The sequence below is a fragment of the Staurois parvus genome, unplaced genomic scaffold (assembly GCF_062004578.1).
Source record: "Staurois parvus isolate SC_StPar_1 unplaced genomic scaffold, SC_StPar_1.0 ptg000222l, whole genome shotgun sequence".
Taxonomy (NCBI): Eukaryota; Metazoa; Chordata; class Amphibia; order Anura; family Ranidae; genus Staurois; species Staurois parvus.
In genome coordinates this window covers 1,242,966-1,266,086 of record NW_028318018.1, presented here as the reverse complement: position 1 = coordinate 1,266,086, position 23,121 = coordinate 1,242,966, and the positions used below count along the sequence as shown (strand labels likewise).

General features: G+C 46.6%; 1 protein-coding gene across 1 annotated transcript in view; it reads right to left on the bottom strand.

Moving 5' to 3' along the window:
• The window catches only part of LOC149460683 (uncharacterized), a 54,637-nt gene that overhangs the window by 13,359 nt on the left and 18,157 nt on the right, over positions 1-23,121 (bottom strand). Inside the window, exons 2-4 of the mRNA XM_089679367.1 lie at positions 1,198-1,295; positions 957-1,109; positions 712-853 (exon numbers count right to left, since the gene is read on the bottom strand). Of these exons, the coding sequence (XP_089535493.1) occupies positions 712-853; positions 957-1,109; positions 1,198-1,295 (393 nt within the window). The remainder of the gene's footprint in view (positions 1-711; positions 854-956; positions 1,110-1,197; positions 1,296-23,121) is intronic.

Below are 23,121 nucleotides of genomic sequence, written 5' to 3'. Positions count from 1 at the left end.
GGGGGGGGTTGCTGTAGGAAAGTCCTGGATTCTTTCTTGGATATACAGAATATAACTGGATATAACATTTATAGGGAAAGTTGATCCAGGGAATATCCGATTGCCTCTCAGGGGGTCAGGAAGGATTTTTTTTCCCCTGCAGGAGGAGATCGGATCGCGCTTTGCTGGGTTTTTGCCTTCTGGTGGATCAGCTGTGGGTGTCGGATTATAACTTTTATTTTTAATGGTTCAACTAGAAGAACTGTCTTTTTTCAGCCAGACTAACTATGTAACTATGTAGGTCCCACACCGCTGCCTCCCATCTCCTGAGACTGCACTCAGTGACTTGGGTCTGAGACACTACAGACATATCCCTCCACCCAGCACAGCCAGCAGATAACAGAGAAGGTCCCCTGGAAGAGTCAGGCACAAGGCAGGAGACCCCAGTCACATGTCCTGGGTGCCTACATTATGCAATGCTTATAGGAAAAATCATCATTTTGCTGCCAGTTGAACCCCAGAACCTCCATAAATCCAGTCTAGATACATAAATTGTGTCTGCAGCACAGAGAAGGAAGATTATCCGAGAGAAATCCAGGAATACAGGACGGGGAACACAGCTCAGGAAAGTGACCAGGGGATTACAGGCTGATATCACCCAGTCCCCGCCCTACTCTGGACCAATCAGTGAGCAGTATGGGTGGAGGAATGGATTTAATGTTCATGACCCACCTATGCTGATCTCTGTAGGAGTGTCCTCCTCTATAAATGTCCCCGTTATTCCATCCTCCTCCATAGACTGCTGATCATCCCTCACATACGCCTCTTCTTCTTCTGCTTTCACCTCAAATTCTATATCGATTGGATCTCCACTCTAAATCAAGGTAATGAGAGAAAATATCATCTGTAAAATGTAAGGTCACAAACAATCCACACATCTTTACAAGCCCATGTTCTAGATGTTCCATCCCACCAACCTTGTAATGGTGAGGGATGGTGTGACCTTCCTGTGTGGTGTCCTGGTACAGATCTTTGTGTTCTTTTAGAAGCTCTGACTCCTCCATCCCCCCATCCTCATCCTCCTTTATCTCTTCTTTAACTTCAACTTTAGGATCTCTCAGGTTTCCACTCTGAATATATAATAAAATGACATCAATGGTAACAATGCAGATAATGTACAGATCCTAATGATACTATCAGTGATTGTTCCTCATCTACCCGATGATGGTGAGGGATGGTGTGACCTTCCTGTGTGGAATCCCGGGAATACAGAGGACGGGGACATCTCTCTGGTGGGTTCCCATGACTGGATCCATCTGTAGGAAACACACACACTGACTGAATCCATTGTTTCTATGTGTTTATCAGATGATGGGGGATCTAGGTGGATCCTCCGTACTGCTCTCTCCTTTACAATAAAGTCTCCTCTTACCCGGTGATGTGAGGGGCGGCTGATTGTCCATCATGACGTCCTTGTAGAGATCCTTGTGTCCTTCTAAATAGTGATGTGTATCATCATCTGCTGGAGAGAAAAGACATCACATTGACTATGGAGGAAGAGGAGAGACATGACTATGGAGGAAGAGGACAGACATGACTATGGAGGAAGAGGACGGACATGACTGGGGGTTACTGAATGTAAATAGAACATAACATCTTATTACCGTTTTATGACTGTAGTCTGTGTCTGGTCTGTTTGAGAATCATCCCCCCCATTCATGTGATCCTTATCAGTTCCTAATTGGGGCAGAGATGAGTGCTCATTTGGCCATCTCCCTATAAATTTAAATCAGCTGATGGGGGAGATCACTGATGGGGGGGAACAGTCACTGATGGGGGGAGATCACTGATGGGGGCACAGTCACTGATGGGGGGGCACAATCACTGATGGGGTGCTGCTTTTCAGTGAGTGCTGCGTTGATGGAGTGCTAAGAAGCAGTTGAACTCAAGCAGCAGGAAGATACAACAAGAAACTCTACTGCATGCTGGACAGACTGCAAGCAAACACCCCGGGAAACATCTCCTACAAGTCTGAGTCCCACTCCGTGTACCTTTAATATGTCCCCTCTACTCCTCCTTTTCATATTACTTTCCTGCGTTCCCAAAATCTCACTTCTTTACCCCTCTGCTCCACCCCAAAACGTGTACATCTCCCCCTCACTGGCATGAGGGGAGGGACTGATGATTGTGTTATTGATCTTGATGGAGAAGTCCGGGGAGGGGGCACGGGCTGGGGGGAATACTAAGAGCTCAGTTTTGGAAAGATTGAGTTTGAGGAAGTGGAGTGACATTCATGCCGATATGTCACTTAGTAGTTTAGTAATGCGAGAGGAGACTGAAGGGGCGAGGTGAGGAGGAGACTGAAGGGGCGAGGTGAGGAGGAGACTGAAGGGGCGAGGTGAGGAGGAGACTGAAGGGGCGAGGTGAGGAGGAGACTGAAGGGGCGAGGTGAGGAGGAGACTGAAGGGGCGAGGTGAGGAGGAGACTGAAGGGGCGAGGTGAGGAGGAGACTGAAGGGGCGAGGTGAGGAGGAGAGTGAAGGGGCGAGGTGTGGAGGAGAGTGAAGGGGCGAGGTGTGGAGGAGAGTGAAGGGGCGAGGTGTGGAGGAGAGTGAAGGGGCGAGGTGTGGAGGAGAGTGAAGGGGCGAGGTGAGGAGGAGAGTGAAGGGGCGAGGTGAGGAGGAGAGTGAAGGGGCGAGGTGTGGAGGAGAGTGAAGGGGCGAGGTGTGGAGGAGACGGAAGGGGCGAGGTGTGGAGGAGACGGAAGGGGCGAGGTGTGGAGGAGACGGAAGGGGCGAGGTGTGGAGGAGACGGAAGGGGCGAGGTGTGGAGGAGACGGAAGGGGCGAGGTGTGGAGGAGAATGAAGGGGCGAGGTGTGGAGGAGAATGAAGGGGCGAGGTGTGGAGGAGAATGAAGGGGCGAGGTGTGGAGGAGACTGAAGGGGCGAGGTGAGGAGGAGACTGAAGGGGCGAGGTGAGGAGGAGACTGAAGGGGCGAGGTGAGGAGGAGACTGAAGGGGCGAGGTGAGGAGGAGACTGAAGGGGCGAGGTGAGGAGGAGACTGAAGGGGCGAGGTGAGGAGGAGACTGAAGGGGCGAGGTGTGGAGGAGACTGAAGGGGCGAGGTGTGGAGGAGACTGAAGGGGCGAGGTGTGGAGGAGACTGAAGGGGCGAGGTGAGGGGTAGAAAGATAGATTTGTGTGTCATCAGCATAGAGATGTTACTTAAAGCTGTGGGAGTTTATCAAGTGATCAAGGGAGGAGGTGTAGATAGAGAAGAGAAGGGGTCCCAGGACAGAACCTTGAGGGACCCCAACAGAGAGAGGGAGTGAAGAGGAGGAAGCAGAGTTATCGGTAACACTGAAGGAGCGCTGCGATAGGAAGGAGGAGAACCAGGAGAGAGCAGAGTCTAGGAGGCCAAGAGAGTGGATTTTTTAAGGAGGAGGGGATGGTCAACCATATCAAAAGCCGCAGAGAGGTCAAGTAGTAAGAGTACAGAGTAGTGGCCTTTGGCTGAGATGAGTACGGAGTAGTGGCCATTGGCTGGGATGAGTACGGAGTAGTGGCCATTGGCTGGGATGAGTACGGAGTAGTGGCCATTGGCTGGGATGAGTACGGAGTAGTGGCCATTGGTTGGGATTAGTATGGAGTAGTGGCCATTGGTTGGGATTAGTATGGAGTAGTGGCCATTGGTTGGGATGAGTATGGAGTAGTGGCCATTGGTTGGGATGAGTATGGAGTAGTGGCCATTGGTTGGGATGAGTATGGAGTAGTGGCCATTGGTTGGGATGAGTATGGAGTAGTGGCCATTGGTTGGGATTAGTATGGAGTAGTGGCCATTGGTTGGGATTAGTATGGAGTAGTGGCCATTGGTTGGGATGACTACGGAGTAGTGGCCATTGGTTGGGATGACTACGGAGTAGTGGCCATTGGTTGGGATGAGCGTGGAGTAATGGCCATTGGTTGGGATGAGTACGGAGTAGGGGCCATTGGTTGGGATGAGTACGGAGTAGCGGCCATTGGTTGGGATGAGTACGGAGTAGCGGCCATTGGTTGGGATGAGTATGGAGTAGTTGCCATTGGTTGGGATGAGTATGGAGTAGTGGCCATTGGTTGGGATTAGTATGGAGTAGTGGCCATTGGTTGGGATTAGTATGGAGTAGTGGCAATTGGTTGGGATGAGTACGGAGTAGTGGCCATTGGTTGGGATGAGTACGGAGTAGTGGCCATTGGTTGGGATGAGCGTGGAGTAATGGCCATTGGTTGGGATGAGTACGGAGTAGGGGCCATTGGTTGGGATTAGTATGGAGTAGCTGCCATTGGTTGGGATGAGTACGGAGTATTGGCCATTGGTTGGGATGAGTATGGAGTAGTGGCCATTGGTTTTAGCAGTTAGTAGATCATTAGTGAGGTTTAGTAGGGCAGTTTCAGTGGAGTGGAGTGAGTGAAAGCCAGACTGTAAAGGGTGAAGAAGGTTGTTGTCGGTGAGGTGGGAGCTCAGGTGATTGTAGACTAAGCATTCTAGGAGTTTAGAGGTAAATGGCAGCAGAGAGATGGGTCTTAAGTTGTTCAGGTTGGTGGGGTCCAGGGAGGGCTTGTTAAGTATGGGAGTGATGTGCGCATGCTTTAGAGGGGAGGGGAAGGCACCAGTAGAGAGGGAAAGATTGAAGATGTGAGTGAGGGAGCATAGGATGGAAGAAGAGGGTGACCGTAGTAGTTGTGAGGGGACAGGATCCAGGGGGCAGGTGGTGAGACGGGCTTCTGAGAAAACCTTAGTGACCTCTTCAGCAGTAGCGAGGTCAGAAGAGGAAAGTGTTGAGGGAGGTTTAGTATAAGATATGCTAAGTGGGATGGATGTCTGTGCAGTGGTGATGCCCCTACGAATTGCGTCAATCTTGTTTTTGAAATATTTTGCAATCTCGTGAGCAGTGAGTGAGGTACTGGGTGGAGGTGGAGAAAGTAGAGAGTTAAAAGTAGAGAAGAGACGACGAGGACTGGATGACAAGGTATTGATGAGAGTGACAAAGTCGTCTTGTTTGGCAGCATGGAGGGAAGAATTGTATGTGAAGAAAGCAGATTTATATCGGGTGAATGCTTGCTGGGATTTGGTTTTACGCCGCAATGGGTCCAGCACACAACTATGTTGTTTAAGATGTCTGGTGTGGTCAGTCTGCCACGGATGTAATGGTCGGGGCCTGATGTTTCGTGTTGTTAGAGGAACAAGTGAGTCTAATGCGGATGAAAGTGAACTGTTGTAGACAGCAGTGGCCAGGTCAGGGCAGGACAGGGGAGAGATTCTGTCATAGAGTTGGTCAGTTGCAGAGTGGAAAGGAGCCGGGTTCAAGTTGTGAAGGTTTCTGCGGGTAATTGTTTTCTGCTTGGAGGGATAGGTGTTTGAAGACGAGGAGACTGTGAAGGTGATGAGATTGTGATCAGAGAGAGGAAAGGGGGTGTTTGTGAGGTTGTAGGGAGTGCAAAGATGGGAGAAAACAAGGTCTAATGTATTCCCGTCAGAGTGAGCGGAGGACGGCGTCCGTCAGAGTGAGCGGAGGACGGCGTCCGTCAGAGTGAGCGGAGGACGGCGTCCGTCAGAGTGAGCGGAGGACGGCGTCCGTCAGAGTGAGTGGAGGACGGCGTCCGTCAGAGTGAGTGGAGGACGGCGTCCATTGTGTTAATGTAAAAGATGAGGTTATGTTGAAGAGTTGGGATGTAGCCGGGTTGTTGACATTAACAGGGATGGTAAAATCTCTGAGAATGATAGCGGGTAGTTCAGAGGAGAGAAAGTAGGTTGTCCAGGTGGAGAAATCATCAAGAAAGCGGGACACGGGTCCAGGAGGCCGATAGATCACTGCAATCCTCAGAGAGATCGGAGAGAACAGCCGGATGCAGTGAGTCTGGGAAGAAGAGAAGGATAGAGAGGGAGGGTTAGGGAGGACTTGAAAGGTGCTCAGTGGGGATAGAAGCAAACCAACCCCACCACCTTTCTGACCACTGAGTCTGGGTGAGTGGGTCCAGAGGAGGCCTCCATAGGGAAGTGCTGCGGGGGAAGCAGAATCTGCTGCTTGGAGTCAGGTTCCTATAATTGCTAGTAGAAGAGGTTAGAAGAAGGAGGGTGCCTGGTGTGGGGGTGAGATAGTGGAGGACCAAGGTTTGGAGAGATACCCCCAGAGGTTAGGAGAAGAAGGAGGGTGCCTGGTGTGGGGGTGAGATAGTGCAGGACCAGGGTTTGGGGAGATATCCCCAGAGGATAGGAGAAGAAGGAGGATGCCTGGTGTGGGGATTAGATATTGGAGGACCAGGGTTTGGGGAGATATCCCCAGAGGTAGGAGAAGGAGGATGCCTGGTGTGGGGGTGAGATAATGGAGGACCAGGGTTTGGGGAGATATCCCCAGAGATTAGGAGAAGGAGGAGGGTGAGGAAAGTAAGATGGGAGCGGGATGTACACGAGCGCACATGCCTTCCAGTCCTGGTGTTTGGGTCAGCAGGAGGTGATGAGAGCAGTAGTAGGGAGATGGTAGGACCATTCAGTGTCCTCCACCCATCTCTGACAATCCCTCCACAGGCCTCCACTCAGTATCCTCCACCCCTCTCTGCCAATCCCTCCACTGGCCTCCAATCAGTGTTCTCCACCCCTCTCTGCCAATCTCTCCACTGGCCTCAATTCAGTGTCCTTCATCGGCCTCAATTCAGTGTCCTCCATTCCTCTCTGCCAATCCCTCCACTGGCCTCCACTCAGTGTCCTCCACCCCTCTCTGCCAATCCCTCCACCGGCCTCCATTCAGTGTCCTCCACCCCTCTCTGCCAATCTCTCCACTGGCCTCAATTCAGTGTCCTTCACCGGCCTCAATTCAGTGTCCTCCATTCCTCTCTGTCAATTCCTCCACCAGCCTCCATTCAATGTCCTCCACCCCTCTCTGCCAATCCCTCCACTGGCCTCAATTCAGTGTCCTCCACCCCTCTACCAATCCCTCCACTGGCCTCCATTCAGTGTCCTCCACCCCTCTCTGCCAATCCCTCCACTGGCCTCAATTCAGTGTCCTCCACCCCTCTACCAATCCCTCCACTGGCCTCCATTCAGTGTCCTCCACCCCTCTCTGTCAATACCTCCACCGGCCTCCATTCAGTGTCCTCCACCCCTCTCTGACAATCCCTCCACTGGCCCCCACCTCTCTCTGCCAATCCCTCCACTGGCCTCCAACCCTCTCTGCCAATCCCTCCACTGGCCTCCACCCCTCTCTGCCAATCCCTCCACTGGCCTCCACCCTTCTCTGCCAATCCCTCCACTAACCTCCACCCCTCTCTGCCAATCCCTCCACCCCTCTCTGCCAATCCCTCCACCCCTCTCTGCCAATCCCTCCACTGGCTTCCCGTTGCTCAACTGATAAAATTTAAAACATTAACAATAACATATAAAGCCATTTATAACTCCGCCCCAAATTACATCACCGATCTTGTCTCTAAATATTACCTAAACCATCCTTTCCGCTCCTCGCAAGATCTCCTGCTCTCTAGCTCCCTTGTCTCCTCCTCCCATGCTCGTCTCCAGGACTTCTCCAGAGCTTCCCCCATCCTCTGGAACTCTCTACCCCAATCTATCAGACTATTGCCTACTCTGCTCACTTTTAGGCGATCTCTGAAAACCGATCTCTTCAGGGAAGCCTATCCTGCCTTCAGCTAATACTGGAATCTTCCACTCCTCCTACCAGTCCATCCCCCACAGTTACTACCTTTTGTACCACTAGCCCCTCCCTCCTAGATTGTAAGCTCCCAGGATCAGGCCCTCCTATCCCTCTTGTATTGAACTGTATTGTTGCTGTATTGTCTCCCGTTATATTGTACAGTGCTGAGCAAACTGTTGGCGCCATAAATCCTGTATAATAATTACCTCCTCTACTGCCACGTTCAGCAACCTCTCCGATCTCCTTCAGACCAAAGGGAACGTCTTATCTTTATTCCAGATCACTTCCTGTCTGTTCCTGACATCACTTCCTGTCTGTTCCTGACATCACTTCCTGTCTGTATTACATAGAGAAGTCCTGTCTGGATAGTAGAAATGATATCACCATCTTGTGGAGTTCAGAGGAACTGCAGCCCCGAGAGATGTCCCCTAATAACCATTCCTGCATTGTATCTACCTTACAGAGATATCAGGGAAGTTCAAAAACAACTAAAAAAAAAGTAAGAAACAATAAACCTAACTCTTATGCAACCAACTGTTTAAAAAAAGATATTTTATTACAGATATAAAAGTCTTAAAGACACAGAACACAAGATAAAAACAAAATGCATAATAAAACAGAGACCTCCAAAATCAGACAGACTACCCAGAATGTCCCGTCCTCCATATCAGAGAGAGAGAGACTACCCAGAATGTCCCGTCCTTCATATCAGAGAGAGATAGACTACCCAGAATGTCCCATACTTCATATCAGAGACCGAGACAGACTACCCAGAATGTCCCGTCCTTCATATCAGAGAGAGACAGACTCCCCAGAATGTCCCGTCCTTCATATCAGAGAGAGAGACAGACTCCCCAGAATGTCCCATCCTTCATATCAGAGAGAGAGACAGACTCCCCAGAATGTCCCATCCTTCATATCAGAGAGAGAGACAGACTACCCAGAATGTCCCGTCCTTCATATCAGAGAGAGACAGACTCCCCAGAATGTCCCGTCCTTCATATCAGAGACAGACAGACTCCCCAGAATGTCCCATCCTTCATATCAGAGACCGAGACAGACTACCCAGAATGTCCCGTCCTTCATATCAGAGAGAGAGACAGACTACCCAGAATGTCCCGTCCTTCATATCAGAGAGAGAGACAGACTACCCAGAATGTTCCGTCCTTCATATCAGAGAGAGAGACAGACTACCCAGAATGTCCCGTCCTTCATATCAGAGAGAGACAGACTCCCCAGAATGTCCCGTCCTTCATATCAGAGAGAGACAGACTACCCAGAATGTTCCGTCCTTCATATCAGAGAGAGACAGAAAACCCAGAATGTCCCGTCCTTCATATCAGAGAGAGACAGACAACCCAGAATGTCCCGTCCTTCATATCAGAGAGAGAGACAGACTACCCAGAATGTCCCGTCCTTCATATCAGAGAGAGAGACAGACTACCCAGAAAATCCCATCCTTTATATCAGAGAGAGAGACAGACTACCCAGAATGTCTCGTCCTTCATATCAGAGAGAGACAGACTACCCAGAATGTCCCGTCCTTCATATCAGAGAGAGAGACAGACTACCCAGAATGTCCCATCCTTCATATCAGAAAGAGACAGACTACCCAGAATGTCCCATCCTTCATATCAGAGAGAGACAGACTACTCAGAATGTCCCATCCTTCATATCAGAGAGAGACAGACTCCCCAGAATGTCCCATCCTTCATATCAGAGAGAGACAGACTACCCAGAGTGTCCCATCCTTCATATCAGAGAGAGACAGACTACTCAGAATGTCCCGTCCTTCATATCAGAGAGAGACAGACTACCCAGAATGTCCCATCCTTCATATCAGAGAGAGAGACAGACTACCCAGAATGTCCCGTCCTTCATATCAGAGAGAGACAGACTACCCAGAATGTCCCATCCTTCATATCAGAGAGAGACAGACTACCCAGAATGTCCCATCCTTCATATCAGAGAGAGAGACAGACTACCCAGAATGTCCCATCCTTCATATCAGAAAGAGACAGACTACCCAGAATGTCCCACCCTTCATATCAGAGAGAGACAGACTACTCAGAATGTCCCATCCTTCATATCAGAGAGAGACAGACTACCCAGAATGTCCCATCCTTCATATCAGAGAGAGACAGACTACCCAGAATGTCCCATCCTTCATATCAGAGAGAGAGACAGACTACCCAGAATGTCCCGTCCTTCATATCAGAAAGAGACAGACTACCCAGAATGTCCCATCCTTCATATCAGAGAGAGACAGACTACTCAGAATGTCCCATCCTTCATATCAGAGAGAGACAGACTACCCAGAATGTCCCGTCCTTCATATCAGAGAGAGAGAGAGACAGACTACCCAGAATGTCCCATCCTTCATATCAGAGAGAGACAGACTACCCAGAATGTCCCATCCTTCATATCAGAAAGAGACAGACTACCCAGAATGTCCCATCCTTCATATCAGAGAGAGACAGACTACCCAGAATGTCCCATCCTTCATATCAGCGAGAGACAGACTACTCAGAATGTCCCGTCCTTCATATCAGAGAGAGACAGACTACTCAGAATGTCCCATCCTTCATATCAGAGAGAGAGACAGACTACCCAGAATGTCCCGTCCTTCATATCAGAGAGAGACAGACTACCCAGAATGTCCCGTCCTTCATATCAGAGAGAGACAGACTACCCAGAATGTCCCGTCCTTCATATCAGAGAGAGACAGACTCCCCAGAATGTCCCGTCCTTCATATCAGAGACAGACAGACTACCCAGAATGTCCCATCCTTCATATCAGAGACCGAGACAGACTACCCAGAATGTCCCGTCCTTCATATCAGAGAGAGAGACAGACTACCCAGAATGTCCCGTCCTTCATATCAGAGAGAGAGACAGACTACCCAGAATGTTCCGTCCTTCATATCAGAGAGAGAGACAGACTACCCAGAATGTCCCGTCCTTCATATCAGAGAGAGACAGACTCCCCAGAATGTCCCGTCCTTCATATCAGAGAGAGACAGACTACCCAGAATGTTCCGTCCTTCATATCAGAGAGACAGAAAACCCAGAATGTCCCGTCCTTCATATCAGAGAGAGACAGACAACCCAGAATGTCCCGTCCTTCATATCAGAGAGAGAGACAGACTACCCAGAATGTCCCGTCCTTCATATCAGAGAGAGAGACAGACTACCCAGAAAATCCCATCCTTTATATCAGAGAGAGAGACAGACTACCCAGAATGTCTCGTCCTTCATATCAGAGAGAGACAGACTACCCAGAATGTCCCATCCTTCATATCAGAGAGAGAGACAGACTACCCAGAATGTCCCATCCTTCATATCAGAAAGAGACAGACTACCCAGAATGTCCCATCCTTCATATCAGAGAGAGACAGACTACTCAGAATGTCCCATCCTTCATATCAGAGAGAGACAGACTCCCCAGAATGTCCCATCCTTCATATCAGAGAGAGACAGACTACCCAGAGTGTCCCATCCTTCATATCAGAGAGAGACAGACTACTCAGAATGTCCCGTCCTTCATATCAGAGAGAGACAGACTACCCAGAATGTCCCATCCTTCATATCAGAGAGAGAGACAGACTACCCAGAATGTCCCGTCCTTCATATCAGAGAGAGACAGACTACCCAGAATGTCCCATCCTTCATATCAGAGAGAGACAGACTACCCAGAATGTCCCATCCTTCATATCAGAGAGAGAGACAGACTACCCAGAATGTCCCATCCTTCATATCAGAAAGAGACAGACTACCCAGAATGTCCCACCCTTCATATCAGAGAGAGACAGACTACTCAGAATGTCCCATCCTTCATATCAGAGAGAGACAGACTACCCAGAATGTCCCATCCTTCATATCAGAGAGAGACAGACTACCCAGAATGTCCCATCCTTCATATCAGAGAGAGAGACAGACTACCCAGAATGTCCCGTCCTTCATATCAGAAAGAGACAGACTACCCAGAATGTCCCATCCTTCATATCAGAGAGAGACAGACTACTCAGAATGTCCCATCCTTCATATCAGAGAGAGACAGACTACCCAGAATGTCCCGTCCTTCATATCAGAGAGAGAGAGAGACAGACTACCCAGAATGTCCCATCCTTCATATCAGAGAGAGACAGACTACCCAGAATGTCCCATCCTTCATATCAGAGAGAGACAGACTACCCAGAATGTCCCATCCTTCATATCAGAGAGAGACAGACTACCCAGAATGTCCCATCCTTCATATCAGAGAGAGAGACAGACTACCCAGAATGTCCCATCCTTCATATCAGAGAGAGAGACAGACTACCCAGAATGTCCCATCCTTCATATCAGAAAGAGACAGACTACCCAGAATGTCCCATCCTTCATATCAGAGAGAGACAAACTACTCAGAATGTCCCATCCTTCATATCAGAGAGAGACAGACTACCCAGAATGTACCGTCCTTCATATCAGAGAGAGAGAGAGACAGACTACCCAGAATGTCCCATCCTTCATATCAGAGAGAGACAGACTACCCAGAATGTCCCATCCTTCATATCAGAGAGAGACAGACTACCCAGAATGTCCCATCCTTCATATCAGAGAGACAGACTACCCAGAATGTCCCATCCTTCATATCAGAGAGAGACAGACTACCCAGAATGTCCCATCCTTCATATCAGAAAGAGACAGATTACCCAGAATGTCCCATCCTTCATATCAGAGAGAGACAGACTACTCAGAATGTCCCGTCCTTCATATCAGAGAGAGACAGACTACTCAGAATGTCCCATCCTTCATATCAGAGAGAGAGACAGACTACCCAGAATGTCCCGTCCTTCATATCAGAGAGAGACAGACTACCCAGAATGTCCCGTCCTTCATATCAGAGAGAGACAGACTACCCAGAATGTCCCGTCCTTCATATCAGAGAGAGAGACAGACTACCCAGAATGTCCCATCCTTCATATCAGAAAGAGACAGACTACCCAGAATGTCCCATCCTTCATATCAGAGAGAGAGACAGACTACCCAGAATGTCCCATCCTTCATATCAGAAAGAGACAGACTACCCAGAATGTCCCATCCTTCATATCAGAGAGAGACAGACTACTCAGAATGTCCCATCCTTCATATCAGAGAGAGACAGACTACCCAGAATGTCCCGTCCTTCATATCAGAGAGAGAGAGAGACAGACTACCCAGAATGTCCCATCCTTCATATCAGAGAGAGACAGACTACCCAGAATGTCCCATCCTTCATATCAGAGAGAGACAGACTACCCAGAATGTCCCATCCTTCATATCAGAGAGAGACAGACTACCCAGAATGTCCCATCCTTCATATCAGAGAGAGACAGACTACTCAGAATGTCCCGTCCTTCATATCAGAGAGAGACAGACTACTCAGAATGTCCCATCCTTCATATCAGAGAGAGAGACAGACTACCCAGAATGTCCCGTCCTTCATATCAGAGAGAGACAGACTACCCAGAATGTCCCATCCTTCATATCAGAAAGAGACAGACTACCCAGAATGTCCCATCCTTCATATCAGAGAGAGACAGACTACTCAGAATGTCCCATCCTTCATATCAGAGAGAGACAGACTACCCAGAATGTCCCGTCCTTCGATCAGAGAGAGAGAGAGACAGACTACCCAGAATGTCCCATCCTTCATATCAGAGAGAGACAGACTACCCAGAATGTCCCATCCTTCATATCAGAGAGAGACAGACTACCCAGAATGTCCCATCCTTCATATCAGAGAGAGACAGACTACCCAGAATGTCCCATCCTTCATATCAGAGAGAGACAGACTACCCAGAATGTCCCATCCTTCATATCAGAGAGAGAGACAGACTACCCAGAATGTCCCATCCTTCATATCAGAGAGAGAGAGAGACAGACTACCCAGAATGTCCCATCCTTCATATCAGAGAGAGAGACAGACTACCCAGAATGTCCCGTCCTTCATATCAGAGAGAGACAGACTACTCAGAATGTCCCATCCTTCATATCAGAGAGAGACAGACTACCCAGAATGTCCCGTCCTTCATATCAGAGAGAGAGAGAGACAGACTACCCAGAATGTCCCATCCTTCATATCAGAGAGAGACAGACTACCCAGAATGTCCCATCCTTCATATCAGAGAGAGAGACAGACTACCCAGAATGTCCCGTCCTTCATATCAGAGAGAGAGAGAGACAGACTACCCAGAATGTCCCATCCTTCATATCAGAGAGAGACAGACTACCCAGAATGTCCCATCCTTCATATCAGAGAGAGAGACAGACTACCCAGAATGTCCCATCCTTCATATCAGAGAGAGAGACAGACTACCCAGAATGTCCCATCCTTCATATCAGAAAGAGACAGACTACCCAGAATGTCCCATCCTTCATATCAGAGAGAGACAAACTACTCAGAATGTCCCATCCTTCATATCAGAGAGAGACAGACTACCCAGAATGTACCGTCCTTCATATCAGAGAGAGAGAGAGACAGACTACCCAGAATGTCCCATCCTTCATATCAGAGAGAGACAGACTACCCAGAATGTCCCATCCTTCATATCAGAGAGAGACAGACTACCCAGAATGTCCCATCCTTCATATCAGAGAGACAGACTACCCAGAATGTCCCATCCTTCATATCAGAGAGAGACAGACTACCCAGAATGTCCCATCCTTCATATCAGAAAGAGACAGACTACCCAGAATGTCCCATCCTTCATATCAGAGAGAGACAGACTACTCAGAATGTCCCGTCCTTCATATCAGAGAGAGACAGACTACTCAGAATGTCCCATCCTTCATATCAGAGAGAGAGACAGACTACCCAGAATGTCCCGTCCTTCATATCAGAGAGAGACAGACTACCCAGAATGTCCCGTCCTTCATATCAGAGAGAGACAGACTACCCAGAATGTCCCATCCTTCATATCAGAGAGAGAGACAGACTACCCAGAATGTCCCATCCTTCATATCAGAAAGAGACAGACTACCCAGAATGTCCCATCCTTCATATCAGAGAGAGAGACAGACTACCCAGAATGTCCCATCCTTCATATCAGAAAGAGACAGACTACCCAGAATGTCCCATCCTTCATATCAGAGAGAGACAGACTACTCAGAATGTCCCATCCTTCATATCAGAGAGAGACAGACTACCCAGAATGTCCCGTCCTTCATATCAGAGAGAGAGAGAGACAGACTACCCAGAATGTCCCATCCTTCATATCAGAGAGAGACAGACTACCCAGAATGTCCCATCCTTCATATCAGAGAGAGACAGACTACTCAGAATGTCCCGTCCTGCATATCAGAGAGAGACAGACTACTCAGAATGTCCCATCCTTCATATCAGAGAGAGAGACAGACTACCCAGAATGTCCCGTCCTTCATATCAGAGAGAGACAGACTACCCAGAATGTCCCATCCTTCATATCACAGAGAGAGACAGACTACCCAGAATGTCCCATCCTTCATATCAGAAAGATACAGACTACCCAGAATGTCCCATCCTTCATATCAGAGAGAGACAGACTACTCAGAATGTCCCATCCTTCATATCAGAGAGAGACAGACTACCCAGAATGTCCCGTCCTTCATATCAGAGAGAGAGACAGACTACCCAGAATGTCCCGTCCTTCATATCAGAGAGAGACAGACTACCCAGAATGTCCCGTCCTTCATATCAGAGAGAGAGACAGACTACCCAGAATGTCCCATCCTTCATATCAGAAAGAGACAGACTACCCAGAATGTCCCATCCTTCATATCAGAGAGAGAGACAGACTACCCAGAATGTCCCATCCTTCATATCAGAAAGAGACAGACTACCCAGAATGTCCCATCCTTCATATCAGAGAGAGACAGACTACTCAGAATGTCCCATCCTTCATATCAGAGAGAGACAGACTACCCAGAATGTCCCGTCCTTCATATCAGAGAGAGAGAGAGACAGACTACCCAGAATGTCCCATCCTTCATATCAGAGAGAGACAGACTACCCAGAATGTCCCATCCTTCATATCAGAGAGAGACAGACTACTCAGAATGTCCCGTCCTGCATATCAGAGAGAGACAGACTACTCAGAATGTCCCATCCTTCATATCAGAGAGAGAGACAGACTACCCAGAATGTCCCGTCCTTCATATCAGAGAGAGACAGACTACCCAGAATGTACCGTCCTTCATATCAGAGAGAGACAGACTACCCAGAATGTCCCATCCTTCATATCAGAGAGAGAGACAGACTACCCAGAATGTCCCGTCCTTCATATCAGAGAGAGACAGACTACCCAGAATGTCCCATCCTTCATATCAGAGAGAGACAGACTACCCAGAATGTCCCATCCTTCATATCAGAAAGATACAGACTACCCAGAATGTCCCGTCCTTCATATCAGAGAGAGACAGACTACCCAGAATGTCCCATCCTTCATATCAGAGAGAGAGACAGACTACCCAGAATGTCCCGTCCTTCATATCAGAGAGAGACAGACTACCCAGAATGTCCCATCCTTCATATCAGAGAGAGACAGACTACCCAGAATGTCCCATCCTTCATATCAGAGAGAGAGACAGACTACCCAGAATGTCCCATCCTTCATATCAGAAAGAGACAGACTACCCAGAATGTCCCATCCTTCATATCAGAGAGAGACACACTACCCAGAATGTCCCATTCTTCATATCAGAAAGAGACAGACTACCCAGAATGTCCCATCCTTCATATCAGAGAGAGACAGACTACTCAGAATGTCCCATCCTTCATATCAGAGAGAGACAGACTACTCAGAATGTCCCGTCTGTCATATCAGAGAGAGAGAGAGACAGACTACCCAGAATGTCCCATCCTTCATATCAGAGAGAGACAGACTACCCAGAATGTCCCATCCTTCATATCAGAGAGAGACAGACTACCCAGAATGTCCCATCCTTCATATCAGAGAGAGAGACAGACTACCCAGAATGTCCCATCCTTCATATCAGAAAGAGACAGACTACCCAGAATGTCCCATCCTTCATATCAGAGAGAGACACACTACCCAGAATGTCCCATTCTTCATATCAGAAAGAGACAGACTACCCAGAATGTCCCATCCTTCATATCAGAGAGAGACAGACTACTCAGAATGTCCCATCCTTCATATCAGAGAGAGACAGACTACTCAGAATGTCCCATCCGTCATATCAGAGAGAGAGAGAGACTGACTACTCAGAATGTCCCATCCTTCATATCAGAGAGAGAGAGACAGACTACCCAGAATGTCCCATCCTTCATATCAGAGAGAGACAGACGAGAGAGAGAGAGAGAGAGAGAGAGAGACTACCCAGAGTGTCCAGTCCTTCCTATCAAAGACCGAGACAGACTACCCAGAATGACCCGTCCTTCATATCAGAGACCGAGATAGACTACCCAGAATGTATCGTCTTTCCTATCAGAGAGAGAGAGACTTCCCAGAATGTCCAGTCCTTCCTATCAAGGACCGAGACAGACTACCCAGAATGTCCCGTCCTTCATATTAGAGAGAGACAGACTACTCAGAATTTCCCATCCTTCATTTCAGAAACCGCATTCATATCTGTCCATATTTTAATAAACTCAGTGACTTCCTATAATCATCAGCTCCCTCTAGTGGCCATAATGATGTATTACTTCCAAAATACCTCAATCAGGAAAAACAGTTCACTACCACATTATGACCACTAGATGGAGCCAATGATCATAGGAAATCTCTGTATGAAAAGACCAACATGTGACATGGCTGAATGAATGCTGGTCATATTAGTTCATCTATTCTCTAAGTGGGGTGGTATCTATTGGGCCAATCCCTTTTACAAAGCACACATAATATCAAAGTGAAAACAGAAACGATTTGCACAAAATCAAAGAGTAGAAATATTTTCCGGTGGATCCCCTCTACCCAGACCCCATATGTAGACATAGAACAACAAGCTGTGTTCCCTCTCGTGCCGCACTCCTCCAACCACCCAAACCCACACAGAAGCCAAGGGAAATAATGAGAGGAAAGTTCCCCCCTAGTTTGGGGCGGAGTTCTCCTTCCCTCCTGTTGGGGGATGGGAGAAGGATGGACTGAAGACAGAGAGACGCTTCGGGGTCACCACTGTTCTGTAGAGCCTTGAAATGAAGGACATCAACTTCAGAAGTTCTTGTTGTCTGTGTAAAGTTCCCCGATAACGAGATCTGGGCTCTCCCGGCTTCTAGCTCTGTAACCCGCTATATCATTATCAGGAAACGCAACTCCGACACCCAAGAAGGGCTGAAGTTGTGTCCTTCATTTCCAGGATCTACTGACCACTCTGCACCCCGACATTTACTGCACTTCATCCATGTCTTTGGGGGCCTCTCATCTCCTTATGAACTGTTTCTTCCATGATGAAGATCAGCCATGGAGTATAGCTGAGGTGTATATCAGGGTGTGCTTCTTCTGAGAGGTGAGATGTCCAGCAAAATTAATCTAGAAGACATTTTCCGCACTCAAGGCACTAATACGCCTCCAGGGTTGTGTGGGACCCCTGATGTACAGGAAGACCGGACTTCAGTGAGGAACATTTCCCTCACTCAGGACAGGAAAGTGGCTTCTTCTCCATGTGAGATCTCTGATGTGTGTAAATGCTGGACTTCCATGAAAAACATTTCCCGCACTCAGGATAGGAATACGCCTTCTCTCCTGTGTGAGATCTCTGATGTTTGTAAAGATCGGACTTCAGTGAAAAACATTTCCCGCACTTAGGTCAGGAATACGGCTTCTCCCTTGTGTGAGATCTCTGATGTATGTAAAGATATGACTTATTAGAAAAAGATTTCCCGCACTCAAGATAGGAATACGGCCTCTCCCCATGTGACATCTCTGATGTGTGTAAAGATTGAACTTCTCTGAAAAACATTTCCCGCACTCAGGACAGGAATACGGCTTTTCCCCTGTGTGAAAACTCTGATTTATCTGCCAACTGTCATGTCTGGAGGTGTTGTGGACTTTTTGGAATTATGTATCAAGACAACCTTACTTATGACAGTCAACCAGCCCAGCCATCTGTTAAGGGTTAACTTATCTTAGTTGAAAATTCAAAGGACCCTCAAGCTAAGAAATGTACATAATGAGTGAAGTGAGTTTTTTCCAAGACAATAAGACTGTTTGGACTGTCAACAAATACTATTTGTATATTGGGGTCGGGGAGAATGCATATACAAAAGTTAAACAGACAGCCAGATGAGACATTAGACTTTCAAATACTGAGTCATCACATCTAACTAAAAGACAATGATGAGACGGGAAATTCACTGGTTGAAAGTTTACCCAAAATCCTGTGGAGTGTAATGAACTAACAAACCTCTCGAACTATCACAATATGCTATTATCCACTAAGGTTGAAAGTATCAATGGTTGTTTACTCTGACTCCAACACAAGAGCCAGGTAAACAGAGAGTCTTTCCTACCTATGGGAATGTTTGATTCTGAAACAAAGGTTAAATTCAGGACATTTTAAGGCTAAGAATTGAATATATCTACCCACAGAGATATTACTAAAAAGCATATTATCTATGGATGTTATAAAGAATATGTTTCACACACCACAAAATATTCAGCAGAATGTGGATTGTATATCACTAACTTGAGTATTGAGATGAGAAAAAAAAGTAAGATATATTGTGAGGTAGCATCAGTTGTATGTCTTATCAGGAAACAAATGCTTTCACACAGGCTTGTATCTCAGGGAGGAATAACTGAATATACACAGATATTCCATGGTTCCTATTTAGAACATTATAGGTATGGTCACCTCTATATATCTGGATAAGACATATATTTAATACCTAAAATCGCCTTGAGTTCCACCCGAGGTGTGAGTCATCATCAATACTCAAATTGTTCTATGATACATGACTGCCATCTGGCAGATAGGTGAGAAATAGCTTATGTACATACCTTTCTCAACTAGCCAATCAAGAAGCCTGGTGGGAGGGTCTCTTAGAACAATAGTTTAGTTGGTATAAAAACCCATGCACCTTATTTAGAAAAGAAACCCTGACTGAAAAAAAGAAAACCTCATTGAAAAAAAAGACTGATTGGAAAAACCCTCACTAGAAGAAAATCCGAAGACATCTGAAGAGACAACTCTGCTGAATAACCCCTCTTCCATCCTTTCAAACTTTTAAAAACTTTCTCCTAAACTTCTAAACCTCTGAATCTCTTCTATACTACATATCTATCACTTGTCCCTGTGGCATCATTCTGAAGGCGTTCCATTGCCAGCTGGATCCACTGGAAAGTTTCATAGTCTGAATTCCGGGTGTGGTGAGACTGTCCATTTAATTTTGCATTGTCTATTTTCTCTGTTGTGTAGAGTGATAAGTATTACCTTAGTGTATCACAGCTGTATTGGGTGGTTATATATATATATAGAGAGATCCTGTATTACTGTTAAAATTGTTTGGTGTCATATTACACATTTTTAACATTTCATGAATTATTAAATATTAATAATTAGAGTATAATTTATCAGAGAATATCTTCTTCCAATCCTATGGCCACGGTTTGTGAGAATATAACCTCTGAAATACTCTAAATTATTAGTTATTAATAAATTTAATTTTTAATAATCATCATCATCATTTAGAAGATTGTTATATTGATTTCATTATTTAGAAACATTATTATTGTGTATGATATTGGTAGGATATATCTTTGACCGTGTGTATCAATATTCATCTATCACCAGTCTTTTGCGTTTTGTGTTAATATATATATAATTTTTGTACATAAATAAATTTTTATATTTATCTATTATAAGGCAAATTTTGTGTGTATGGTACGAAATCATACTGGCTAAAAGAATTCAAGGTATAATAATAAGTGGTGATCAAATTATCAAGGTGTCCAAATTATTGGTTTACTAAATATTTGCCGTATTTTAACGGTTGGAGGCACTGTAATATTTCATCTAAGGGAAAGGGACACGCCCTTTATAAGTAGAATAAATCCTTACATAAACCACCACAGGCACGAGAGGGAACACAGCTTGTTGTTCTATGTCTACATATGGGGTCTGGGTAGAGGGGATCCACCGGAAAATATTTCTACTCTTTGATTTTGTACAAATCGTTTCTGTTTTCACTTTAAAGGGCGATATTATGTGTGGTTTGTAAAAGGGATTGGCCCAATAGATACCACCCCACTTAGAGAATAGATGAACTACTATGACCAGCATTCATTCAGCCATGTCACATGTTGGGATCTTTTCTACAATACTTTGTTATAATAATGGAACACGTTGTGTATTGTATTGTACACCAATAATAATGACTCCGCCCCCACATTCCAGACAAGGGATCTTCCTGACCAATCGGATTCCTTCCTTTGTTATTTCCTGATTCTATGATTACAATCTTGTTAGAAGTAAAACTATAATAAAGATTTTATTGAGTGAAAAGAATTGTGTGTGTCGGGGCCATGATGGGGATCTTTGGGGGCCAAACATTTCTCACAGGAGACACTTTACAAGCCTTTACAGGTCATCCAGTTTTTGGTTCACCATAAATAATGGCCCAGAGTGCAGGGGTCAGGAGACTACTTCATACAGCCCTGCAAACAACGTGCAGTGGTCAGGAGTTACATCCCAGAGTACAGAGTGTAGTGGTCAGGAGTATGTGATTTCCATCCCAGAGTACAGAGTGCAGTGGTCAGGAGTATGTGATTTACATCCCAGAGTACAGAGTGCAGTGGTCAGGAGTATGTGATTTCCATCCCAGAGTACAGAGTGCAGTGGTCAGGAGTATGTGATTTACATCCCAGAGTACAGAGTGCAGTGGTCAGGAGTATGTGATTTCCATCCCAGAGCACAGAGTGCAGTGGTCAGGAGTATGTGATTTACATCCCAGAGTACAGAGTGTTGTGGTCAGGAGTATGTGATTTACATCCCAGAGTACAGAGTGCAGTGGTCAGGAGTATGTGATTTACATCCCAGAGTACAGAGTGTAGTGGTCAGGAGTATGTGATTTACATTCCAGAGTACAAAGTGTAGTGGTCAGGAGTATGTTATTTTCATCACAGTGTACAGAGTGTAGTGGTCAGGAGTATGTGATTTCCATCCCAGAGTACAGAGTGTAGTGGTCAGGAGTATGTGATTTCCATCCCAGAGTACAGAGTGTAGTGGTCAGGAGTATGTGATTTACATCCCAGAGTACAGATTGTAGTGGTCAGGAGTATGTGATTTCCATCCCAGAGTACAGAGTGTAGTGGTCAGGAGTATGTGATTTCCATCCCAGAGTACAGATTGTAGTGGTCAGGAGTATGTGATTTCCATCCCAGAGTACAGATTGTAGTGGTCAGGAGTATGTTATTTACATCCCATAGTGCAGAGTGTAGTGGTCGGGAGTATATCTTAGGCCTGTGTACAGAGCTCAGTGGTCAGGAGTATGTCATATACTGCCCAGCACGCATAGTACAATGGTCAGGATGTTGTGGTATACAGCCCGGTATACAGAGTACACTGGTGAAGAATATAAACCCTTGTAAGGAATGCAGGTATCCAGCGACAGCAGGGAGGACCAGATCGGTGGGCTATGCCTAAGAAATGTGGAATAAGACGGAGTAGGAGGAGTGTGATTACAGGGGGTGTAAAGTCAGGAGGTTTGTTACCTCCATGCATTCTATATATGAAGGTAAATACCCTTCTCTGTGCAGCAGCCCCCCAATACTCACCTGAGCCCCAGCAATATGCAGAAGATCCTCAGAAGTCTGTGCATGCTCCCTCCTCATTGGTTGAGACAGGAGCGGGGGCCATTGGCTCCTGCTGCTGTCAATCACATCCAGTGAGCCAAGGAGGAGGGAGAGGGGACTCTGTGGACACAGAGCAGTGGCTCGCTCTCGAGCCTGCTTGGATGCCCCTGTGATGGATATGGTAAAATGCCTATTTGGTTTCCTGTTGAATATTTACATTTTTCTATACATATCTACTTTTATACTTTTTATTTTTCTAAATGCTTTGTATGAATATATATATATATATGTGTGTATATCTTTTCCCTGCTGGGCTTTGTGGTACTTTAAGAAATCCTTGCTCAAAAAATGGCTGCTTGGCAACCCCTCCCATCGAGTGAACTTGAAGAACAAAAATACTTTCTTTCCAAGATAACACCTAAGAGGAGATCACCACGAGCCGTGAAGGAAGTTTGCCTTGTATGGACATGACCAATTAGAAGCGTATACGTAGCCCAGTAACACTGCTCACCACCCTTGCATTATCTTGCATATATAAACTCACTTTTTCATTCCAATAAACTAGAAGTTTTCATAGACTACACGTGTGTCAGTGTGGCTTTCTTCATATGCGTGCACTAAAGAGCTAGCATGATTAATTAGGACAGGAACAGATAATCATCGGACACTTAGTCCGGACTAAATCACTCCCATAACAAGCTGCTTACTGTGGGGGC